Source organism: Somniosus microcephalus, chromosome 18 (assembly GCF_052327205.1).
Source record: "Somniosus microcephalus isolate GS21.2 chromosome 18, FLI_Smic_1.0, whole genome shotgun sequence".
In the NCBI taxonomy this organism is placed as follows: domain Eukaryota; kingdom Metazoa; phylum Chordata; class Chondrichthyes; order Squaliformes; family Somniosidae; genus Somniosus; species Somniosus microcephalus.
The window spans coordinates 31,836,261-31,862,041 of NC_141004.1; the positions used below are offsets into that span (position 1 = coordinate 31,836,261).

At 43.8% G+C, this 25,781-nt stretch overlaps 1 protein-coding gene across 4 annotated transcripts in view; it reads right to left on the reverse strand.

Moving 5' to 3' along the window:
• The window catches only part of LOC147105196 (SRSF protein kinase 2-like), an 80,734-nt gene that overhangs the window by 22,013 nt on the left and 32,940 nt on the right, over window positions 1-25,781 (reverse strand). For 2 of the 4 annotated variants that reach the window (XM_086011315.1, XM_086011316.1), the window contains 2 exons: window positions 10,182-10,300; window positions 467-575 (listed from right to left, as the gene is read on the reverse strand). In XM_086011315.1, coding sequence (XP_085867441.1) covers window positions 467-575; window positions 10,182-10,300 — 228 coding nt within the window. Of the gene's footprint in view, window positions 1-466; window positions 576-10,181; window positions 10,301-20,318; window positions 20,357-24,747; window positions 24,771-25,781 lie in introns of those variants that run through there. The other 2 variants (XM_086011314.1, XM_086011313.1) reach the window with 2 other exon arrangements.

The window sequence follows — 25,781 nt, forward strand, 5'->3', positions numbered from 1 at the left end:
GAAAAGATACTTCTCACTTAGCTTCCAAAATGATGTGTACAAGTCTTGTGTGTATTAGATGGCTCAGCAGCACACAGCCAGAGACAATTGTAACAAAGACAACATACTGTACTTGGGCATCAACAAAGAGTTTTCAGATTACCCCAAAATCATGAGTCAGCTGGATCCAGGCAGCTTTCCATGGAAACAAGATTGTAACATTGCATTAGTTACAAACCAAGCATGAAGTTAAGCCATGCAGCTGCAGCGATCTGCCACAGTTAAATATGGTTGGTCTGGACTTGTTTTAAAAAAAATCACACCCCCACCCAATGTGGGTCTCACGCCAGTTGAGCTTCGAACCCTAAAATGTACCAGTAGGAATCAATTGTACAAAATGCTTGAAACTCTGCCAACATGGAAGCCACCACAGAAAGCTAGTTACCACATTAGAGATTTAAATAGAATTTAGTTAAAGCGGACTTACTGAATATCCCAACATAACCAAACTGTAGAAAAATGGCCCCATCCTAGCTTTCGAATCACATGGTATCGCCCATTAAAAAGATCGCCAATCTTGACATGATGATAGCCACCTATAATATCCAAAAGGGACAATGTTACATATGTATATTTAAATAACAACTGAGTTTCAGAAGCAAATCTGTACTTTATAAACCACTGGCAATAATGAAATCTGAAGTGAACAGAATAGCTGTGTTCTTACAAAATATAAAAGGGAAGTTAATACACCAAGAGTTGAGGAAAGAGAGATTTAACTACCTGGGAGGGTATTCCATAATTAATCATCCAGTAAAATGCATCTCCACACACATTAGGAGTATAGCCTCACTTCATGAGTTAGGAGTGGACCATTCAGCCTCTCGATCATAGTTAATCTGCACCTCAACTCCATTTACCCACCTTTGCTCCAGATCCCTTGATACCCTTATCTAACAATAAAGTGGGTGGTGATGCTGGGGACTGAACCCAGGGCTTCTGGAGTAATGTGGGACAATCACATGAAGATACCCATTAAAATATCAATGCTGCAGACAGACGCCGTGTGCGCTCTCCTCCTCCCAAACTGCATACAGCCCAAGAACCGGAGCCATTACACCAGTTAATTTTGGCCTGAAGCTAAATTGAAACCAACCATTTATGGCCAACACGACTTGCCAAGTGCTGAAAGGCCATTGGGGACAGAAGGGTGGGATTGCGGTTTGCAGGCTGCATGTAAAAAATGAAGGTGGCTCTCTCAGGTAGGTAACCTTTGCCGAGTGTCTGCCTTGCTCCGTCCGAGACATCGGGGTAGAGTTTCAACTTTGAGCGTAATCGGTGATCCGGGCGTGATTTGCGCTGGTTTTGAAAGGTTTTTTTCTCCTGGAGTTCCTGCTCAAATTCATTTGCATACCGCCGAATGCAAAATCTGTGATGAACCAGCGCAATCGGGCAGCATTTCAGAACATAATTTTTTTTATTTAAAATTTTGCTTTGAAAAATATTCTTCAATTTAAGAGTGGTAACTGGGTGCAGTTTGATTAACAGCTGAAAATAGGTTTAATCACAAGAAATAAGCATTTTTAACCAGGGACAATCCACCACCTGTGAGTAACCCAATTTTCATTACTGAAAATTACTTTAAAAAAATACAGAACCCTTTGCTAGTTATATTGGGATGCATTAGTCACTTAGTAAATTAAAAAAATTATATTCAAAGATTTTAAAACATGCCCATTAGCGTTCTTTCGCCCAAAAGTTCCAGCTTAATTTTTAGAACTCCTTCAAGGCCTGCAAACGGGCACAATTAGCATAAATTCACAATGGTGATTAATTCATCCTGGGGGCATGGCCAGCTTCCAGCACGTTTTTTTTTTTTTTTTTTTTTTTTAAACTAGTGCATAAGATCGCAGAAACTTGATTTGCGCTGAACGGAATTTGCGCTTAAAATTCTGCAATCTTTTGTGCGGGTTGCGCCAATGTCAGGCGAATTGCACCAAAAAATCCAGCGCAACCGAGCGGAAACTCCAGGCCATTAACTTAAACCTGTGCAAGAATTATTTTCCAGTTATGACTTGTGTGGTGGAATTGTTAAAAAAAGGGGGACAGGTTCTTGCCCCAGATGAAATGGAGAAGCAACCTTGGGGGGGGGGAAAAACTCCAGGCGAGTCCCAATGATCCTCCTTTCAAGGCGCCAAATCAAATATGGCTCATTTGTGATAAAAGCCTACAATTTGCTAACTCCAAGTGGAAAAGTAACACCTATACAGGCACAACACCAGTAATCCGGCACCCTCGGGACCAGGCCGGTGCCAGACCACTGAAAATTTCGAACCACTGAAGGTGTCGAAAGTCACCACAAACACTGCCACCACCTGCTCCTCCTCTTCCTGCTGCTGCCCTCCCTGTGCCGCCGCCGACCCCAGGCTGCTCAGGCTCCATCGCTCCGCCGAGCCGTCAGTGATGCTGCGCGGTCCAGGCGCTGATCCTGACCCGGCGGCGGTCCCGGGACCCGAGCCGGACCCATCCCAGGGAGGGAATGTGACAGCAGGAGCTTCCTCGTGCCGGACCACTGAAGGTGCCGGACCGTCGGGTGCCGGATTACCGGTGTTGTACCTGTATATCATCATGTTCCTATATTTCCATGTTACACAACACAAGTTCATAAACTTAAATGGAGACCACATTATTTGTGGGAAAAAATTAATTAATTGGGACAAAATCATGGCCTAACTAGGTATAATTTACAAATAGCTTATATAAAACAGGACACTAATGGGCAATGCCCTGACCATCCAAATGAGTCATGCATAACTAAAGAAGCTTGGCTTTTGTCTCCTGTGCAGCAACTTTCCTGTGCCAAGAGAGGACTGGATGTACAACCATTGAATTTGTGACTGGGGTAATATACAAAGGTTCGGCTGAATCGGTGAACCCTGTACATACAGCCTATTTTAGGGATAAATGTTATTAACTTACATACATGAGCTCAGACCTTTGAGAATATGGTCACCAAATGGATCAGGAAGCCATATCTCAGTGTAGTATCGATATATTACAACAGAAAATGCACTATAGACACTGGGGGCTGATATTCTAAACTACACCATTTTCTATCTATCCTCATTAATAACAAAAATCATATGTATGCTGTGGTGTATGTGCCTTTAAGAGCCCCTGTGTACTGTAATGCCGGTAGTGGCCACTCAGGCTATATAAGCCTGTATAGTGTCTTGTATCTTTTAGTTCACCTCCAGACTTTGTTCAGTAAACACCTGTTAAACCAGCTCCTGCATTCCGTGTCTCCATTAACACACGGATACAACAGTGGCGACGAATTGGAAACGGACTTACCTGCAATTCGGCAGCACCTCAAGGAGATCAATTCCTCAGACGAAGGTCGAAGAAAAAAAAAGAAAAAACTCTGGTTTCACCAGCCGGGCTGGTGGCAGGTACTGCAATAATCCTTCCTGGGCGGCGGGCTGGGGCTCGATCGGCTGGCTCTGCAGCGGGGCCGAGCAACGAAGGCAGAGGCAAACAGAGACGGAGGGTGGAGCACTCAGGAGACAGCCAGCGCTGCAAAGCAGGTCGGCGTTCGGACCAAGCAGAGGGAGGGAAAAGTCCCAGAGAGTCCGGCGGGAAAGAGCAACTATTAAAAATATCTGTATAAATAAAAACCGCGGAGAACAGCGTTGTCAGCAGCGGCAGGAAAGCGCGGGAGGCGCCATTTTTTCTCGGCAGGGAAGAAAGGAAAGCGCGGGAGGCGCCATTTTTTTTCAGGATGCCTAAGACTGGCAATATTACTGCTTTCGATAGTGATGTAGAGGATTGGACCACATATGTGGAAAGAGTGGAGGTATATTGCACAGCGAATGAAATAGAGGATGATAAAAAGGCATCGGTACTTCTAAATCTAATGGGCGCAAGGACATACGGGCTGTTACGAAACTTAATCACTCCAGCCAAACCGATGGACAAGAATTTTAAAGAGATTGTTGATACCCTACAGGAGCACTTAAACCCAACACCGCTGCTGATAGCGGAACGATTCAAATTCTTCAGGAGGAATCAGCACAAGAATGAACGTAACGCTGATTACCTCACCGAATTAAGAAAGCTGTCAAAGCACTGCCAATTCAGGGCAGGACTGGCAGATTCTCTTCGAGACAAATTCGTCTGCGGTCTCCTAAGTGAAGGAACACAGAAAAGGCTACTTTCTGAGAAAGATTTAACACTGGACAAGGCTTTCAGTGTGGCTGTATCATATGAAGCAGCAGCAAGAGGAGCTGCAGAGATACAGCAAAAGCCACAGGACTTCGGCACCCATGAAATGACACAGGGTTTCGAGAGATGTTATCGCTGCGGCAGATCCGCCCATGACCAGAGGGACTGCTGGTTCAAGGACAAAGCATGCAGGCAATGCGGAAAGATGGGACACATTGCACGGGTATGCCGATCCGGAAACAAAAAATCTACTGACAAAAAAAAAAATCAATAAGTACAGAAAGGTACAAATGACGACAGACAGTAGCTCCGAAGACCAGAAGAGCGATAGCGACTCCAGAAACAAGAGACTAAGCTGTCTCAAATTACATAATGTAATTGCCAAAGAAGATTACCAGACCATTTGGGTTACCCTCACAATAGCGGGGTCCCCAGTTAAAATGGAGCTAGATACAGGATCAGCTCTGACCGTCATAAGTCGACGGGATTACGAGCGGCTATTTCCGCATATACCTTTGAAAGACACGTCCATTATCTTGAAAACATATACGGGGCAGAAAGTATACCCCAGAGGGAAAATAAGGGTGCCTGTTGTATACAACGGCAAGGAAATACAGAAGTTGTATTTATACGTTCTGCAAGATGGTGGTCCACCGCTGTTGGGACGTGAATGGATCAGGAAGATACGTTTAGACTGGCACTCCATTCAGGCACTGACGGTGACCAGTAAGGAAAAAAATGATTGACGTCATACCTGAACGATTAAAAGACATCTTGGCCAACGCCAAAGAAGTGTTTCAACAGGAACTAGGAACCTTGAAAGGCGTCACTGCCTCAATAAAAGTGGAAGATGAGGCAATTCCCAAGTTTTTTTTAAGGCAAGGCCGGTGCCATACGCAATTCATCCAGCAGTCGAGGCAGAGCTGGAGAATTTGGAAAAGGCAGGCGTGTTATCCAAGATAGATTGGAGCGAGTGGGCAACACCCATCATCCCGGTCATGAAGAAAACGTTGAATAATGATAAAGCTGAAGAACAGAGAAAAATTCGCATCTGTGGGGACTTCAAAGGTGACTGTAAACCCGGTCCTTCACACGGTACAGTATCCTCTTCCGAGGATAGAAGATATTTTCGCCTCACTATCCGGAGGGAAACGTTTCACCAAAATTGACTTGGCACAGGCATATCTACAGATGGAGGTTGAGGAGGCCTCTAAAAAGTATCTCACGATAAACACACACAAAGGCCTGTACCAGTACAATCGACTGGTTTTCGGAGTAGCATCAGCTCCAGCTATCTGGCAAAGAGCTATGGAGCAAGTCCTGCAAGGGATTCTGGGGACTCAATGCTACCTAGACGACATCCTTGTAACAGGAGAAAACGACAACGAGCACCGTGCCAATTTGGAGCAGGTGCTCACTAGGCTGAGAGAACGGGGCCTACGAGCAAATCGCCCCAAGTGCGAATTTTTCCAGAAACAATTATCATATTGTGGCCACATAATTAACGAAGAAGGGTTGCATAAGTCACCTGAAAAAATTGAAGCGGTCATAAAAGCCCCAGCACCTGAAAATGTCTCACAATTAAGGTCATTCCTGGGATTGATAAATTACTATCATAAATTTTTACCGAACTTGTCAACTGTTCTGCACCCTCTTAACGAACTGCTACAAACGGGAGTAATTTGGAAATGGAGCGAAGACTGTAAACGTGCCTTCCATAAATGCAAAGGCTTGATCACATCCAAGGAAGTTTTGGCTCATTACAACCCATCACTGCCAATCAGACTGGCGTGCGATGCATCCCCTTACGGCGTAGGAGCGGTATTATCGCATAGATTCCCTGATGGCTCGGAGCGGCCAATAGCTTTTGCGTCACGCTCATTGAACTCAGCTGAGCGTAACTATGCCCAGATTGACAGGGAGGCACTCAGCCTGGTATGGGGAGTGAAGAAATTCAACCATTACCTACACGGACAAAAATTTACCTTGTTCACTGACCATCAACCCCTCGTCTCCATATTCAACCCTAAAAAGGGCGTTCCCATTATGACAGTGCAAAGGCTACAGAGGTGGTCCCTTTTCCTAGGGGCACACCAATATGACATAGAATACAAAGGATCAAAACCGCATGGAAATGCTGACGGTTTATCGCGTCTACCATTGCCAACGGTAGAAGAGGCACCTACAGTGGACCCAGTGGAGATGTTCCACTCAACCATAGTGGAATGTCTACCAGTAACAAATTCTACCATTGAAAAGGAAACAAGAAATGACCCGACTCTCTCACGGGTCTACAATTTAACGGTGAAGGGATGGCCAGCACATGGCGAACCACTGTTGCCAGCATTCTCGCAAAGAAAAGAACAGCTGTCAGTGTGCCGAGGAACCTTGATGTGTGGATCCAGAGTGGTGATTCCACCCAAACTCCAGGATAAAGTGCTAAAGGAGCTTCACGAGGGGCATCTGGGTGGAGTGAGAATGAAGAACCTAGCCAGAGCATTTGTGTGGTGGCCAGGTATCGATGGAGACATCGAAGAAATGACCAAGGGCTGTCTAGGATGCCAGAAGGTCCAAAACGCCCCACCACAAGCCCCTCTACATCCATGGGAGTGGCCCTCATCTCCATGGCAAAGGGTACACATCGACTTTGCTGGTCCATTTATGGACTCAATGTTCTTAATCGCGGTGGATGCACACTCCAAGTGGCCGGAGGTAATAAAGATGTCCTCCACCACCACGGAAAAAACCATCACAGTATTAAGGACCATATTTGCCAGGAATGGGCTGCCTGAACAGATCTGTTCTGATAATGGACCGCAATTTGTGTCCGAAGAATTCAGGAAGTTCTTAAAAAAACAATGGGGTTAAGCACTACACGTCCGCCCCATACCATCCCGCCACCAATGGATTGGCTGAAAGGTTTGTCCAGACCTTCAAGGCGGCCATAAAGGCCATGGGTAATGAAGACATAAATCTACAGCATAAGGTGGATAACTTCTTGTTTGCGTACAGGAATGCAACACATGTGGTTACAAACCAAACTCCCGCCATGATGTTTTTCAATAGAAGACTAAGATGCCGGCTGGATTTGATCAAGCCAAACATGAAGGGATGTAGAGAACCGGCAATTTCAAGGCATGAATGAAAGGCCAACTAGAACCTTCCAGATAGGTCAACAAGTTTTGGCCCGGGACTACCGTACCGAGAAATGGCAGCCTGGAACTATTTGCACACGACTAGGACCGCTGATGTATACCGTGGACATTGGAGAAAGCATAATAAGGCGCCATGCTGACCAGATCATAGAGTCATCCGAAAAGGGACAACCTACACCACAACTCTATACACCTAATGATGAAGCAGAGATACCCATAGTATCTACCTCCGATCCGGTGATACTGGAACCAGATGAACTCGACACTGGCATTCAAGTCGAATCGACCTTGCCAAAAGAACCTACTACACCACCGAGGCGTTATCCGGACCGAGTCAGGAAGCCTCCAGAGAGACTGACTTATAATTGATTAACTGCAGCAAATGTGTAGATTATTGTTCTTGTAAACATGTTAATTAATGATTACTTAAAATGTTATGTACTGGTTGTCTAAAAGGGGAGGAATTGTGGTGTATGTGCCTTTAAGAGCCCCTGTGTACTGTAATGCCGGTAGTGGCCACTCGGGCTATATAAGCCTGTATAGTGTCTTGTATCTTTTAGTTCACCTCCAGACTTTGTTCAGTAAACACCTGTTAAACCAGCTCCTGCATTCCATGTCTCCATTAACACACGGATACAACTTATGCCAACATGAACCTTAAGCACAACACATTTACCATGATGTCATGTTCCATCTCTCTATAGTCACTCAATATTATCTCTACAGTCTGACACCTAGAAGGAATAGACAACTGGATTCCCAACAACTGCTCCGAGAAAGATATACAACAGCAACATATTCCCAACTATGGAAAAATATCAACTGAACTGCAATGATGCTCCAAGATTATGGGAAAAGACACAATGTTTGCCTGAAAATAGTTCATGATTTGGCTACTTTAGTAATTTCTTGGAAAATAAAGCCAAAATAAAGCAACCCAGCACAGTAAAATGATCAAGTTTAAAGTTACAGAAAAGACAAACCAGTGCCAGGTGGTACATTTTCCTGAAACCTAGATGCAAATTTCACTTTATTGAAAGAAAAATACCGCAAAATCAAGCAGCTTGATCATTTAATGGTATCTACAAACTGAGCTGCTTAGTTGGTATCTAAAATACTTCCAAGGTTCTTTCATATTTTTAGAATCATCAAATTTCTGTGCTTTCAAAGGCGATAGAGCTCACATTATTGACCTGCCTTTAGGAATGAGCTTCCCAGACTAGAATGTGACAGGCTAACATAACTCATGCGCACAGTTCACCAGAATGGCACAGTAACTAATCTCTTCAGATGGTCTTATGAAATTACAGCAGACGTCCATCTCAAAAGACGATGCTGTAAATGCAAAAGCAGTAGTTACTTTGCTATGCTGCAACACAGTGAGTCACTCAAGGATCCAATTCTCCAGCAGCAGTCCTGGTCACAGATGGTGCAGACACAAGTCACCGGGTCAGACGAAGCCTGCACAGTGTTAATGAGACCTAGGGTACCACATCCTGTTTTTTTTTTTTTTTTAAAGAAATACTTCAACTGGTCAATCCACTTGTAAAGATTTGTGTATCCAAACCCCTAAATCGCTCAGCTCTTCCACTCCCTTTACAATGTTTCCATTTAGTATTCCTTCTTATTCTTCCTCCCATTGTCACATCCAAATTTCATCTGACACTTTCTACATCTATCTAATCAGTCTACCATCATCCTGAAGTCACTTAAGGGGTCATCTGCAAATTTCGATATTGCGCTCCCCATACCAGAGTCCAGATTATATATATGGACAGCAATGATCTACCACGCATGCCTGCGGGACACCACTGCTTACTTCTCTTCAGTCCAAAACACATCCATTAATCACTACACATTTTTGCCACTTTAGGCAACTTCCAGTTCATACTGTTATATTTCCTTCAATACTGTGATCATTCATTTATCAAAGTTTGTAGGCAGCAACATACACTTTTCAAAATCCATATACACCGCATTCACTACATTATTTCTTCAAAAAAATTCAATTAAATTTGTCAGACATTACTTGCCTATACCATATTGTAGCTTCCAGAAGCATATTCACCAGCAATGCAAGGCTAAATGGTCTGTAATTATCATGTTTATCCCTTTCTACATTTTTTGAACGAAGACGTTACAATGGAAACCCTCCAGTCCTTTGGCACAACTTCCACACCCATATTGAACAAGTCTCTATTTCCTCTCTGATTTACCTCAGCATTCTAGATCAGAAATAATGAGGAACCGTCAGCCTTAAATGGAAATTTATATGGGGACTTTTTAAACGGGTATACAAAATGCCATGTGGAATAGAAATGGTTAATCCAGAGGACCATTCCAAGTTAAACCACTCCTCCAGGAAATTGGAATATAGGCACAAACTGGTAAATGTCAATTTGAGGCTTGAGATCAAGGAGCACTTGCTCACAAAAAAATTAATACTGAGAATGATCTTCCAGCAGGGCAGCAGAGGCATAAATTCTAGAGTCATTTAAGAGGCAATAGCTGTGATGGGTGGAAAGGGACATAGAAAAATTGCAGATTTATATGACAGAATGAACTGAATGGCCGTCTTTATTTATACTTATCTTTGTGATCTCAAACCGCTGATAGCAACAGATCTTGGTGTCCTGACAAGGCTTATGTACCAATGAAGCAATAGTGCCAAAAATACCTCTTTGCAAACATTCAGACCCAGTAATGAAATACAAGTCTAACAACCGAGTTGTTTGGTCTTCATGGACTGTATTGCCAGGACTTGCGGCTACATTTACACTCCTCTGATAAGACAGCATACAGTACTGATTGAAATAAACTCACCTTTACAATAGTCACTAGGGTCTTCTTGTTCTTCATCGTCAGATCCCAAAATTTCATCCTCTGGCTCTTGTGCCTCAGACTCCGTCGTTGCAGGGTGGGCTCTTTGTGGAGGCTCAGGCCTGCGAATAATAGCAAGTGTTACTGTATTTACAAATTGCTCCCATGGAGAAATTCAATAGCCCCAGCTAAAATTGCTTTAATCTACCTTTCTATGATTTTTTTTTTTTTTTTTAAACTACCATTGCATAAACATTTCTAGGAATGGCATCCTGCCTACAAAATAATTTATTCTTTAAATAGCACCACTTTTTTTTTTTTTTTTAATTTTTTTTTAAAAAAGGTGAGACTAGTAAATGTCGGTATTCAGAGGGATTTGGATGTTCTTGTACACGACTCAGAAATTTAACATACAGGTACAGAAAGCAATTAGGAAGGCAAATGGTAGGTTAGCCCTTAGTGTGAGGGGGGATTGGATACAAAAGTAAGGAAGTCTTGTTGCAATTATACAAGGCTTTGATAAGAACACACCTGGAGGACTGGTGAGAGTTTTGGGGGGGGAAATTCAGTTGTTTTGCGCCTGTTAGCGGGCGCTAATGGGTCACAAAGCAACTAGCGCCCGGGCGCAGCAATGTTTGCGCCGCTCGCAAAATTGACCAGATATTTTGCGGCGGCTCTAAACACTCCTGCGCCTGCAGATCATGATGTCAGTCGAGCGTGCAACGCCCCGGACCGGATACAGAGTGGCGCCCCCTGCCTTACTGCCTGCCGCTAGCAACAACAGGTTGAGGGGAGCATTTTGCAGTTGGGAAGGAACTGGGGGAGTGCTATTTAAAGGCGACCGCTTCCTGCCTTTTATTGTCGACGACAATTTTGCACCACGCATTCAGAGGGAGAGGGAGAGCAAAAGACTGACTTCTGGAGAGATTCAATGCTGTGTGAAGGAGTTTTGGGTACTGAGCAGCACTTTGCAGGTTCATTTTGATTTGACCTTCCTTGCATCGATTTAGGAGAGACTATGGGGGTTGCCTTTCCCTGGACGCCGCCATTGTTCTTTCCAGCAGAACTGATGTACAGGTCTCTCCAGGCCGAGATTCAAGGTTGCAATGAGCAGGGTGTGACTGGAGAGCAAGATTGACCCTCCCTTTTAAGAACTGGCCAGCACCAGTGTGTCTGTGCTCCATTGCTGACTGACATCACATGAGCTTCGCCAGCGCTGAGGTAGCGCCTCGCTCCTTGGCGTTAGCACCTGGCGGTATGTAGCGCCCGATTTAGCGCTTCAATCACCTCCAGGGGCGATAGAAGCCAAGTTTGCAGTCGGAGACGATAATTAGCACTTTGCGCCCGGCCGATAATTACCCCCCAAATGGGGAGATACCGAATTTCTCCCCCTTGGTCTCCTGACCCAAGGAATTATATACTTGCCTTAGAAGGGGTGCAACAAAGGTTCACTAGATTGATTCATGAGATGAGCGGGCTGTCCCATGAGCAGAGATTGAGTAGAATGGGTCTATATTCTCTGGAGTTTAGAAAAATGAGAGGCGATGTCATTGAAATGTAGAACATTCTTAGACAGCTTGACAGGGTAGACGCTGAGGGGTGGCGTCCCCTGGCTGGAGAGTCTAGAACTAGGGGGCATAGTCTCAGGATAATGGATCAGCCATTTAGGACTGAGGTGAGGAGGAATTTCTTCACTCAGAGGGTTGTGACTTTTTGAAATTCTCTCCCCTAGAGGGCCATGGATGCTCAGTCATTGAGTATATTCAGGACTGAGATCGATAGATCCTTGGGTAATAAGGGAATCAAGAGATATGGGAATAGGGTGGGAAAGTGGAGATGTATAAGTTCAGCCATGATCTAATTGAATGGCGGAGCAGGCTCAAGGGCCCGTATGACCTACTCCTGCTCCAATTCTTACGTTCATAGGTGAAGTCAGAGACATCCACCTTTACAACCCTGCCCATTTTTTTTTTTTAAAAAGCAAATTGGAAATCCATGCCATCATTAAGCATTACTAGTAGATCTGTGTCCAGAGTTTTAGCTAGCAACACAATGGTACAGTGCACAGGAGAACCAACACCATCACAGCAGTAACGGTTTCAGGTTTGCTTACAGGGAATGTTCAGTGGAACTTGATGTCCCCTTTGGGAAGTGCATAGGCAATAGGAGAAAGAAAATGAGACATCTTGCTATTGTGCAGTAAGCCAAGTTTCTTAGATGCAGCTGACAAATGGTCCAGGAAAAAGTGGTGTTTATTCTCATTTTTTAAATAAAATTTGAATGGAAGCTACAGTTAGGACTTCAGATAAAATATAAACTGTACTGATGTTTTAAAATTCTACCTTGGTATTAAAAAACTATTTACACAAAGTACATCAGTAAATCATCAATGTAGTGCAGACACAACCTGCATTAAATACACAGTTCAAGCAAGCCATGCTTGTCTAATTTGAGCACTTTCAAGCATGTAAATTAGTGTTCATTTCATCTACAGTAAAGGTAACCATATTTGCTCCATATAAATACATATCCGTGCCATCAGTAAGACCACCTACTGTCACCTCCGTAACATCGCCTGACTCGGCCCCTGCCTCAGCTCATCTGCTGCCGAAACCCTCATCCATGCCTTTGCTAGCTCTAGATTTGACAATTCCAACGCACTCCTGGCCGGCCTCCCACCCTCCATAAACTTACTCATCCAAAGCTCTGCTGCTCGTATCCCAACTCGCATCAAGTCCCGTTCCCCCGTAACCCGTGCTCACTGAACTACATTCACTCCCGGTCTAGCAACGCGTCAATTTTAAAATTCTCATCCTGGTTTTCAAATCCCTCCATTGCCCTGCCCCTCCTGCTGGTAAATAAAGCAGAATTAAACTCTTTCAGATTATTGATACTCGAAAGATTCAGGGCATGCAGAGTAAGGCACAGCAATTTACCCACTTCACAAAAGCTAAGCTAGTGAGCTCTTAATCTTAATTTGAAAGATTCCAAAATACATCAACTTAGATACAGCTCATGAATCTAACCTTTTATAGAAGCTGCATCCAACAAGTTGACATCAGAATAGCAAGTACTACAGTACTGTATTATGTTTATTGCTTACAAACTGCTTCATCATAAAATATGTATGAGCACAATTGACTTCTGTAGCATTTTGAACATCAACAGACTAAAAGCAAAACACAGCCTTGCATGTAATTGGCTTTGTAGCTATCTTGCTAAGTACTGGGGGAGGGGGGGCAGTGGAGGGGGAAGAGAACAGCACACTGAAAAAGAAAAACGGCGATGGCAATATTCCTAGATCACAAGTCTCTTATACAATCACTTTATCCCACCATTCATAGAATATAAAATCATGAGAAACTAGTTGCACATTGCCACCCACCCAGAAGTGGACCATTTCCAACCACTACAAAAAGACCAGCTAAAGAATTTAAATTCCAAATTACTGTGCATGTCCAAGTACAATATACTGTATTTTGTTAAAAAGACTGAAGAAACCCAATGCTATACATTATTGTTTTATAAAAATCAAAAACCTCCAAATGACCAGCTTTCTTCCTCTCTCCAAAAAAATCCATTTTTGGATACAGCAAAATATATTTCAATAATTTCACAATCAAGTCATCTTCTATTATTCATAGATTAAGATGTCCAAATTAACTAAGAGCATGTGCCAAACCTAACCTGGGAGTGCAATGGTTAAATTAATGGCAGACAATCTCAAGCAGACCAAAATGAAAAGCAATTTTAAACCAATGATTTATTTGTAGGCAGTTCTATTTACTCAATATAGTCAAATATTCCAGGAAGAGTACATTTACTTTTCTTTCTTCTTCCTAAATGTAATTTGTTTACACAACAGCACAGGTAGCATCCATTTTTGCTGCTCGTTTATGATGTTGAAAAAGGAGGTTGTGCGCTTCACATCAGTTTATAAATTAAATCAAAGCTTGCTGCAAAAAGATAGAGTAAGAAAATAACTGGCAGCAAGGTGACAAGCCCATATTGGACCAAACTGGATTAGTTGCAGCAGAGGCCTTGGTCATCACAGAAACACCTTTGGCCTTCAAAATTGTTTGCTCACCAATAGGCTGATCTATTCTCCAACATTATTAACTTTATTCTAAATCAAAATGACCATTGGAGAACAGCCAATGCATTTAGCAGCTTAAATTGCTACAGCATGCTGGGATTCATTCTAGAAGGGAGGACACACACAATCAGTTTGTTCTCTCTACAGCAACCGTATCTCATCAGCTGACCACAATGCAATCTGAGAGAAAATGGTGAAGAGTGGGGGCACAGAACAAAATATTAGAGGCAAAATATCCCTAATGATAAAGTTTTTTCCCTTGAACAAGGCAATATGTACTTGTTTATCAATGTTGAAAAGTTGCCAAAAAAAAGTTTAGTTTGGAGAATTAAAAAGATACAAACAAGAAACTTTTCAAATGATACTGACAGAAATACACAGGCTGCAACATTAAGGCAGTAAGATATCAAGCAACAGAAACCAAAAGTTACAAGCAGATGATTCACAATGTTGCATTTTTTGAGCATTTTACCCCATCTTGCATACTGGCCCAGAAATAATCCTCGTTTAAAATAAAGCACTTTCTGCACGCTAGATATTGCATAATGAAGCACTTTTCCTTTCAGGCACTCAATCACAGGATCAAGCACTCCCAGGTCAGGAACAGCAGTTAGATACAGAATAAGGCACCCTTTCTTGTGTCCCAATCACAGAAGAGTACCCTGTGCTGCACCAATGTGTCATCTTTACCATTTCCCACAGGAACTACTCTAGACTAGTCTAATTGACATTGCTAATTAGAGCAAAATTAGAAGCAGTTTTGTAATGTAGAACCATGTCCACTACAACTAGATTGAGGCTCCCCAAGCTTATTTCACAAAAAGGAGATTTTTCAGCCCTTCACACAATAGAAACTTATAGCAACAAAGTCAGATACTAGCACTGTGCCAAAGTTCATAGGAATACTGCTGTGCTGTAAATTGACTAGCTTTAATAATCTATTAAAAGTACATAAAGTAACACCTTTGAGAAAAGCTCTCCAATAGCTTAGATGGTTCACAATTATGGTTTAGGACAAATAGATTTTACATTTCTATCCCCCCCACGTACAAAAACAATTCAAACCGGTTGAAGGAGACATTAGCCCAATAGCCCCTTTTAAGAACATTTTCACCCCCAGAGAGTTATTTATGTAGCAGTTCTTCTAGTTTACACACACACACACACGAAATGGTTCAAAATCGATTAAGTCCACTCCCATGGGTTTAAACACAATGAAACACCAATAGGAATTTACATTCACACAGGTGAAGGAGCAATATCCCCCATTAACTTCTGGAAACAATCACCTTCCAAGAACAAATTCTCAGAAATACTGCTGTCCAGATAACAGGGGCATTGCCTCTATTATCAATGTCATAGAATGGTTACAGCACAGAAGGAGGCCATTCGGCCAGTCGAGACTGTGCCGGCTCTCTGCAAGAGCCCTTCAGCTAGTCTCACTCCTCTGTCCTTTTCCCATAGCCCTGAAATTTGTCTCCTTCAGGTATTTATCCAATTCCCTTTTGAAAGCCACGATTGAATCTGCCTCAGGTAACTGCTGCCTTCAACCAAGTTAGAGAACAGCTGCGTGACCTGCCGAATATTTCCAGCACTTTGTTTTTCTATTATGTTAGAGGACAGCAACGTTCATCAGCACAGCTGCAATTCCCTTAAGCAGATGGCAATGTGGCCAGTCTGAGACAAGTTCATCATTTCTTTACCCCACACCCCAAACAAAGTTACCTCATGCAGCCTCTTGGTATTGGAGGAGCTGCATCATACACCTTCCTACTAACTAACTCATTAGAACTTTCCAAGCAGCAAGTCTTGTTAAGATGTGCCAGCATCAAATGGCAGGTGCTTTTTTCCCTTTTTGGGTGGCACTAGATCCAGCATTAACAAAACAACTTTCTCCCCATTCACACCAACTAATGTGTCAAAGTAGTCACCAGATGGCACAAGTCCTACTCATGCTCTTGAGAACCTGGTAAAGCAACAGCCAAAAGGGAGTATACAAAATCCAGTCAGAACCATTCAGGACAGAGCATCTTAGAATAAAGTTTAATGCCAATCAGTAAAAACAGCCCTCCTGGTGTACCCATCATCTCCAAGCCATATTCATGCTCTGGCAACAAAATGGAAATCAACCCAGGGAACTCAGGCCCAAACTACTCACGCAACACAGTGCATCATATTTTTTTATGTCACTACCACTGACAGTATCCCTGGTCTCATTCCTGTATTTTATCCTGACTTGGAGGATGCTCTTCTAATATCACAAGGAATCCCTCCTGAACTAGATCAAAAATCTGAGTAAAAAGGTTCAGGGCACCATGTTGTGCCCGGAGTGCTCAGGTAGCCAGTGTGCCATGTTCAGTCAGTGCCACCGACACAGGCAGTCCAAGTATCTTTGGACTCTCATCAGCCATTCATTCTAGCCTGATTATCCTCCCAATCCCACAGGTAACCCCTCCTGATCCACGCAAAAAGTCTGAGTCAAATAGTGCAAGGCACCATGTGTCATGATGTGAAGGTAAGCACCAGAATCTCTTCACTTCTCCCTCGTGTGCTTATCTAGCCTCCCTTTAAACACATCTATACTATTGGCCTCAAGCACTCCCTGTGGTAGCGAGTTCCACATTCTCACCACTCTCTGGGTAAAGAAGTTTCTTCTGAATTCCCTATTTTATTTTTTGGTGACTATCTTATATTGATGGCCTCTAGTTTTGCTCTTCCCCACAAATGGAAACACACTGTTTACTCGATCAAAGCCTTTCAGAATTTGAAAGACCTCTAGTAGGTCACCCCTCAGCCTTCTCTTCATCTCACCATAAATTCTCAGGAGTGCTCATCAATGCTTAAATCCCAAGTACAGGAAACTCTCTCTTAACCGGCACCTAAATATCCGGAAATCTCTCAACCGGAAAAATTCAGGAGCAGGTTCAGGTAAGTTTTACTATATATTAGTGGCCGTGTAACCGGGGTTCCTGGATCTGTGGCTGTATAACCGGGGTTCCTGCACCTGTGGCCGTGCAACCGGGGTTCCTGCACCCGTGACCGTGCAACCGGGACTCCTGCACCTGTGGCCGTGTACGGGGCTCTTGGACCTTGGTAAGTATACCTCTCTGTAATCCGGACTTTTTGATCAACCGGCACCACGTCTGTGCCAGATAAAAAAAGTTTCCTGTACTTGACACTTGAAAAGTAAAAATGTTCAATATATCTTCAACAGAAGTAAACAGTGGCAACTTAACTGCCACATAAAAATGAATGAATTATTGAACTGCTGATAACAGGAAAAAAAAAAGTTAACCCATTTTCAATTGAAGGAAAGCAATTAAGAGACACCCTAATGCAACTGCATCCTTCATGATAGTCCAGCTCCCAACCTAAACTTACTTGCAGTTTATGGTGAAAAGAATTAAAGCTAATAACACATGATTAAAATGCACAAGTAGGGCTATATCCATCCACAATTTATTTTAATCACAGCCAACAGAATTTTCAAAATGGTCGAGTATGTCCTGAGCAATTAAAGCTGCTTCAAAGACAGCTATATATTTCAGAAACAAACCGCCTACTTGTTTTTTTTTTTTAAAAACACCTAAAATGAGCACGTGTACTACACTGCAGTACAAACCTACACAATTGGCACTCAAGTTAAAATCTATATTTAGCTTATCACTAGTCTATTTTCCCAATTAGGTTTTAAAAAATGAACTTGCTTTGAAAATTCGTTTAGGCAGCTACAGCATTGTGTTCTCAAGCATTACTAACTCATTCAGTGGTCCATAATATTTCACGGTTCAAATAATGGAAGATTTCATTCTACCTGGTGATCTAGACTTTGTACTAACAGCAAAATCTGTAGAAGATATTTTCTGATATTTGCAGCCTTTGTAATGTGTTTTGATTGTGCCTTCCCCTCATGTCATATCCTGAAGGTAGTGACTCAAGCTAGGACACAATGTTTGATTCAAGTGAACACTCTTCACTTGCAAGGTGAAAGAGGAAGTTACAGCCAAGCCCAATCATATCTTCAGTTAGTCGATATGGTTACTTTTGTAGGGTCAGCAGATGATCAGGAAAACCCTGGCAAAATGTCCCCTCTCTAACCTTTAGTAACCCCATCATTACTCCCACTGACAAAAGACCAGGAGTCAAATTTGAGACTTTCCTGGTCAGTGTTGCACCAGTCTATTTACATGGTGGCTGGAGTAGCCCAGTCATGTAATACCGTGATCCGAGCCAAGCCACAGCATGCAGAATTAATCCTGCTCATTGAGTGTAATTTTACAAGGCATGACGTGCAGGCATGTTTTGGTTGGCACATTTTCTGGCGCTCAAACATGTCTCAAAATAACCATCCTCCGGTCTACTTGAGCAGGTCAATGAGTGGGCCGAGAAGTCTTCCATTTTAAAATCGATACATCACATGTCTACTTCATGGACTTGGAACACTTTTACATGTTACAGCTAACCTTACCTAAGTGCAAGACTAGAGTTCAAGAAGCTACTGTTGAAATGAAGACATTCTGGAGTCAATCCAGAATAGTTCGGACTCTGGGAAGTGACTAATTTTTGGAAATATAAGCGGTACTCCCAAGTTTCCCATCATCTAAACCTCTCTGACTCAGTCATAGCTACTGTATCATTTGAGACTTTTAACCTAATTTCAGTAACAGTAGCTGCAACTAAGGTGCACGTCAAATGGAACTGCAATTATCACAAATGGAAATCCCGTAAAGAAAGTTATTTTAGTAGTTATGCACATTAGAATTTCAGTGCTCAATTTGTTACTGCCTCCGATACAATTAGCTTACTGAAAACTAGACAGGCTTTCAATTTAAAAGGGCTGATTTTAGAGTTTATTAAATTCCTATCATTTACTTCTCTACCTAGAAATCACACTATTGCAAATTAAGGGAGAAAGTTAATATTTCTATACTGAAATTCAGTCAGCTTTCATCGTACATTTTGCAGCTGCTAACACAATAGTATTTCAAAGTATGATTCAACATGGCTTTGAAGCTTTATCATCTTTTCCATCACCTAAATTCCCATTCATTGCTCTAATTATTCATCCAGACAGTGCTCATGACCTCTGGCTCCAAATGATCAAAACTTCAATATTCTGAAGTAAACAACTAGCCACCCCACTCCCCAGCACCCTCCCCAAATACAAATCTTCAAAATGGGTTTCAATCCTTGTTAACCATACTGCTCCCATTTCAGATACACGTTACATCCCGAGCATTACGTAGACATTTTATATGTTGTGCTCTTAACTTATGTCAAAGCATATTAAACAAACGTTCAATAATGTGAATTATAATTGCCAAGAATTAATTATTCCATTTTGTGGTCACAAAAAGAAAGCAATATTAAAGTCACCGGGCTTTCATCTGTATACTGACAATCTATACTAACTAACGCTTGAGCACCCCCACCCTCTTCCCCACCCCCCACCACGCATGAAACAAATGACAAGCCTGCAACAGCTAAAAATAAATGCAATATGTACAACCAACAAAACGACAATAACCAGAGACCTAGAACAAATTAGTCAATGAATGCAGTACAATTAAACAACAAAAATAGCAAGGTTTGCATATCAAGGCTGCATTTCTTCCCTTCGAGGGAATAAACCCAATAAAAGCAAGCTCACAGCTTTTTCTTACAAGTATATAAAGGCTTAGCAGGTCTGCTCACCTGCTTATGACTAAGGTCAGTGCTTACATGGAAATGTGAACACTTCATCAAAACACCGCTTTCTCCGCAGCATACCTGATCTGAATATCAATTCATTGGTAATTGCAAAAAAGCAGCTATAGATAAGAGCTATTATGGTAAGCTGCACCTGTATACACCCGCACCAGTTTTATTGCGTATTTCCCATAAAATCACTTGCAATCTATTTGCACAATTATCTAATAAAAAATGAATGCTAGCAATTAAAGGTCCTTTCATACTGAATACCATCAATTGAAAACTAGCTGCACAAGCGCCTCAATACAACAGCATTCTTAAAACATAGTTAGACGACAAACGATTTACAATACCTGCATGAAGCTCTGATACCCATTGGCGATGGCAGCCCTGAAGTCAATTCACAGATTTTCTGCAAAGCCATCGACAAATATTTCAGCTGCCTCTGCCAGGGTGCACTGCAGGCAGTGATCAGCTTCCTAGCTGATCGTCTTCCGACAGCACAAGCAGCAAATGCTCTACCACCTAGCTGCAGAAAGACTACACTGCATTGCAGGTGAGCACCCTCCAAGATTAATAACCAACCATTTTCTTTGTATTTATTTATTTCAGACGCAAACACTATGGTTGAAGAAATACATCCCAACATCACATTGTGCAACAAACCATAATTTTAAAGTCACTATTATTAAAACAGCTGAGTGGATGTAAAAATACTGAGATGGACAGTACAGTGTACTGCACTCCTGAATTTGGACTGAAACCCATTTTGAGGACGGGGGGGGGGGGGTGGGGGCAAGATGGGGAGAGAAAGAGAAGGTTGAGTATTTTGAAGACGCAAACATTTAATCAAAACCATGCAGTGGTGGGGTACCAGACATGTTCCTAATCAAGTGGTAAGGGAGGGGCTGTTGGAGTGACAATCTTCACTGGGACACTCTTAGGCAGCCCCTCGGAACAGAGGATGACTTGCTTCCACATTAAAAATATGAGTTCGCAGGTGACTGAGGAGTCCAATGTGGGACCTACAGTCTCTGTCACAGGTGGGGCAGACGATGGTTGAAGGGGCAGGTGGGTGGGGTGCTTGGGTTGATGTGCGCTGCCTGCGCTTGCTCCCGGCAAAGAGACTCGAGGTGTTCGGTGCCTTCCCGGATGCTTCTCCTCCACTTTGTGCGGTCTTGGGCCAGGGATTCCCAGGTGTCGGTGGGGATGTTGCACTTTTTCAAGGAGGCTTTGATGGTGTACTTGAAGCGTTCCTCTGCCCACCTGGGGCTCTCTTGTCGTGCCAGAGCTTAAAGTAGAGTGCTCGTTTTGGTAGTCTCATATCGGGCATGCGGACAATGTGACCCGTCCATTGGAGCTGATCGAGCGTGGTCAAAGCTTCGATGCTGGCCTGAGCGAGAACACCGACATTGGTGCACCTATCCTGCCAATGGATTTGCAGGATCTTGCGGAGGCAGCGTTGGTTGTACCTCTCCAGTGCTTTGAGGTGCCTGCTGTACATGGTCCATGTCTAAGGCATACAGCAGGGCAGGTATCACTGCTGCTCTGTAGACCATGAGCTTAGTGTTGGGTTTGAGGTCCTGGTCTTCAAACACTCTTCCTCAGGCAACCGAAGGTTGCACTGGCACACTGAAGGCGGTGTTGGACTTCGTTGTCGATGTCTGCCCTTCTTGTCAGTAGGCTCCCGAGGTATGGAAAGTGGTCCACGTTGTCCAAGGCCTTAGTGGATTTTGATAATCGGGGTGCAGTACTGCGTGGCGGGGGCAGGTTGGTAGAGGACCTTTGTCTTACAGATGTTTAGTGCAAGGCCTATGCTCTCGTAAGCTTCAGTGAAGGTGTTGACGATGGTTTGGAGTTCGACCTCCGAGTGAGCGCAGACGCAAGCGACGTCTGCATACTGTAATTCGACGACAGAGGACTAAGCTGCACAATGGACATGATTTCCACCGTACGTCAATTACAAGAGAAATGCAGGGAACAGCACTAACCGCTGTACACAGTCTTTATTGATCGCACAAAGGCCTTCGACACCGTCAACTGTGAGGGATTACGGAGTGTCCTCCTCAAATTCGGCTGCCCTCAAAAGTTTGTCACCATCCTCTGCCTGCTTCACGACGACATGCAAGCCGTGATCCTGACCAACGGTTCCACCACAGACCCAATTCACGTACGAACCGGAGTCAAGCAAGGCTGTGTCATCGCACCAACGCTCTTCTCGATCTTCCTTGCTGCAATGTTCCATCTCACCCTCAGTAAGCTCCCCGCTGGAATGGAGCTAATTTACAGAACAAACGGGAAACTGTTCACCCTCCATCGCCTCCAGTCCAGATCCAAGGTCGTCCCATCCTCTGTCATCGAATTACTGGGACACTATTGCAGGCTTCAACAGCCAACGCAGTGCTGCACTGAAGGAGTCTCCGGAGCACAAATTTTCTACCCTCACTTTGTAACCAGCAGCTTATTTACTTACATTATGAGGATAAGGAGCAACCAGAAGAAGGATGTCTTTTATTAAAAAAAAATTTTGGGGGGGGGGGAAAAGAGAGAAAGAGGAGGACGACAGTGAATGCGCAGGAAGGGATAGAAAGAAATGCAGGTCAGAGGGGGGAACAAGAAAGGGTCTGTGGCAATTCATCTCAGGAAGACAAAGGCAACAAGCCAGAATCTCAACCAATGAATTATCAAATAGAGCCGAAACTTGTATCTCTGTGCTGTGATTGATCGGTAATCTTGAACAATTGGGAGCCGAGGATCTGTCCTAACTTCCATGCATTTCTACCCGCTTAACTGCACATTTTCTACCTCATGTTCAGTATCAGGGTAGCTCAGTTGGCAGCACCCTTGCCTTAAGAGTTGTGGGTTCAAGACCCTCTCTATTCAGTGCTGTACTGAAGGAGTGTTGCATCATCTGGGGTGCCGGCTTTCAGACGAGATGTGAAAATGATGTCCTGTCTGCATGCTTAGGTGTATTAAAAAGATGCCGTGGCACTATTTGAAGAGGACGATGGAGTTAGCTCTTCTAGAACCCTGGCCAGCCTTAATTCCCTCAACCAATACCACTAAAAACAAATGATCTAATAATTAAATTAATGTAATGTTTGCAGTGCCTTCAAAAGTAAACCACTGGTTGTAAACTGCTTTGGGATATTCTGCAGGATATAGAAGATACCATATAAATGCTTTTATTCTTGCAGCTCTGTCCAGCACTGACTCGATGGGCCAAATGGCCTCCTTTTGTGTCGTTATGACTATGAGTCTGGGGCTGGATGGCCCAAGAAAAGCAACCAAGCCATGAAAATGACAGAACAATAAGTGGCAAGTAAATTGCTGCAGCTGAGGATTGAATGGTGCATAGAGTGTTTTCACCTCTAGGGCCTGGGGTCCAATACAGCCCGCCAGAGAGAGTAAAACAATTTAGTCTGTTTCAATCCATGTCTTCGTGAATGTGGGTCCACAACACAAAACTGGCACAAATTTCACTCGTCAGAAATCTCATTCAGACACTAAAAGAACAAGTGATGTGAGAAACTGAAATATCACACTGGTGTAGTGGAGCTGCTCTTTGAAGGTTCAGGCTAAGACACATCATTGGGGCAGAGTACAGGAACTCTCTGCATGTGGCTGTACTATATCTAACCTGGGAATGCCTGCCGTCGACATTGGGTGTCTAAAATGCAAAATGTCCCTTTTCCAGCATTATGAAGCTGGAGGAGCACAAAATAATGTAACAGATTAAAATTTAAGAAGCAGATTGTAAATGGTGTCAACGGTAGCATAGTGGTCGTGTTACTGGACTAGTAATCCAGAGGCCTGGAATAATGATCCGGAGACGCAAGTTCAAAAGGCACCACGGCAGCTGGGGAATTTAAATTCAGTTAATTAAATAAATCTGGAATAAAAAGCTAGTATCAGTAATGGTGACCATGAAACTATTGGATCATCATAAAAACCCATCTGGTTCACTAATGTCCTTTAGGGAAGGAAATCTGCTGTCCTTACCCGGTTTGGTCTACATGTGACTCCAGACCCACAGCAATGTGGTTGACTCTTAACTGCCCTCTGAAATGGCCTAGCAAGCCACTCGGTTGTAAAAAACCACTACAAAAAACAGCAAGAATAAGACCGGACGGACCACCCCGCATCGACCAAGGCACCGGCTACGGACAACAGCACACCCAGCCCAGTCGAACCAGCAAAGTGGTCCTCACCGACATCTGGGGACTTGTGCCAAAATTGGGAGAGCTGTCCCACAGACTAGTCAAGCAGCAGCCGGACAGTCATACTCACAGGATCATACCTTTCAGCCAATGTCCCAAACTCCTCCATCACCATCCCTGGGTATGTCCTGTCCCACCACAGGACAGACTCACCAGACGTGGCGGCACAGTGGTATACAGTCGGGATGGAGTGGTCCTGGGAGTCCTCAACATTGACTCCAGATCCCATGAAGTCTCACGGCTTCAGGTCAAACATGGGCAAGGAAACCTCCTGCTGATTACCACCTATCGCCCTCCCTCAGCTGATGAATCAGTACTCCTCCATGTTGAGCACTACTTGGAAGGAGCACCGAGAATAGCAAGGGCACAGAATGTACTCTGGGTGGGGGGCTTCAATGTCCATCACCAAGAGTGGCTTGGCATCACCACTACTGACCGAGCTGGCAGAGTCCTGAAGGACATAGCTGCCAGTCTGGGTCTGTAATAGGTGGCGAGAACACCAACACGGAGGGGAAAAACCTACTTGACCTCGTCCTCACCAATCTACCCGTCACAGATGTACCTGTCCATGACAGCATTGGTAGCAGTGACCACCGCACAGTCATTGTGGAGATGAAGTCCCGTCTTGACACGGAGGACACCCTCCATCATGTTGTGTGGCACTACCAGCTTGCTAAATGGGTTAGATTCAGAACAGATATAGCAGATCAAAACTGGGCATCCATGAGGGGCTGTGGGCCATCAGCAGCAGAATTGTTTTCCACCACAATCTGTAACCTTATGGCCCGGCATATCCCTCACTCTACCGTTATGCGAGGGGACCAACCCTGGTTCAATAAGGAGTGCAGAAGAGCATGCCAGGAGCAGCACCAGGCGTACCTAAAAATGCAGTGCCAACCTGGGGAAGCTGCAACACAGGACTACATGCATGCTAAAAAGCAGAAGCAGCATGCTCTAGACAGAGCTAAGTGATCCCACAATCAACGAATCAGATCAAAGCTCTGTAGTCCTGCCACATCCAGTCGTGAATGGTGGTGGATCATTAAACAACTAACAGGAGGAGGAGGCTCCATGAATATCCCCATCCTCAATGATGGTGGAGCCCAGCACGCGAGTGCAAAAGACAAAGCTGAAACGTTTGCAACCATCTTCAGCCAGAAGTGCCGAGTGGATGGTCCATAGCAGCCTTCTCCTGAGGTCCCCACCATCACAGAAGCCAATCTTCAGCCAATTCGATTCACTCCACGTGATATCAAGAAATGGCCGAGCGCACTGGATGCAGCAAAGGCTGTGGGCCCCAACAACATCTTAGCTGTCGTGCTGAAGACTTGTGCTTCAGAACTAGCCGCGTCTCTAGCGAAGCTGTTCCAGTACAGCTATAACACTGGCATCGATCCGACAATGTGTAAAACTGCCCAGGTATGTCCTGTCCACAAAAAGCAGGACAAATCTAATCCGGCCAATTACCGCCCCATCAGTCGACTCTCAATCATCAGCAACGTGATGGACGGTGTCGTTGACAGTGCTATCAAGCAACACATACTCACCAATAAACTGCTCACTGATGCCCAGTTTGGGTGCCGCCAGGACCACTTA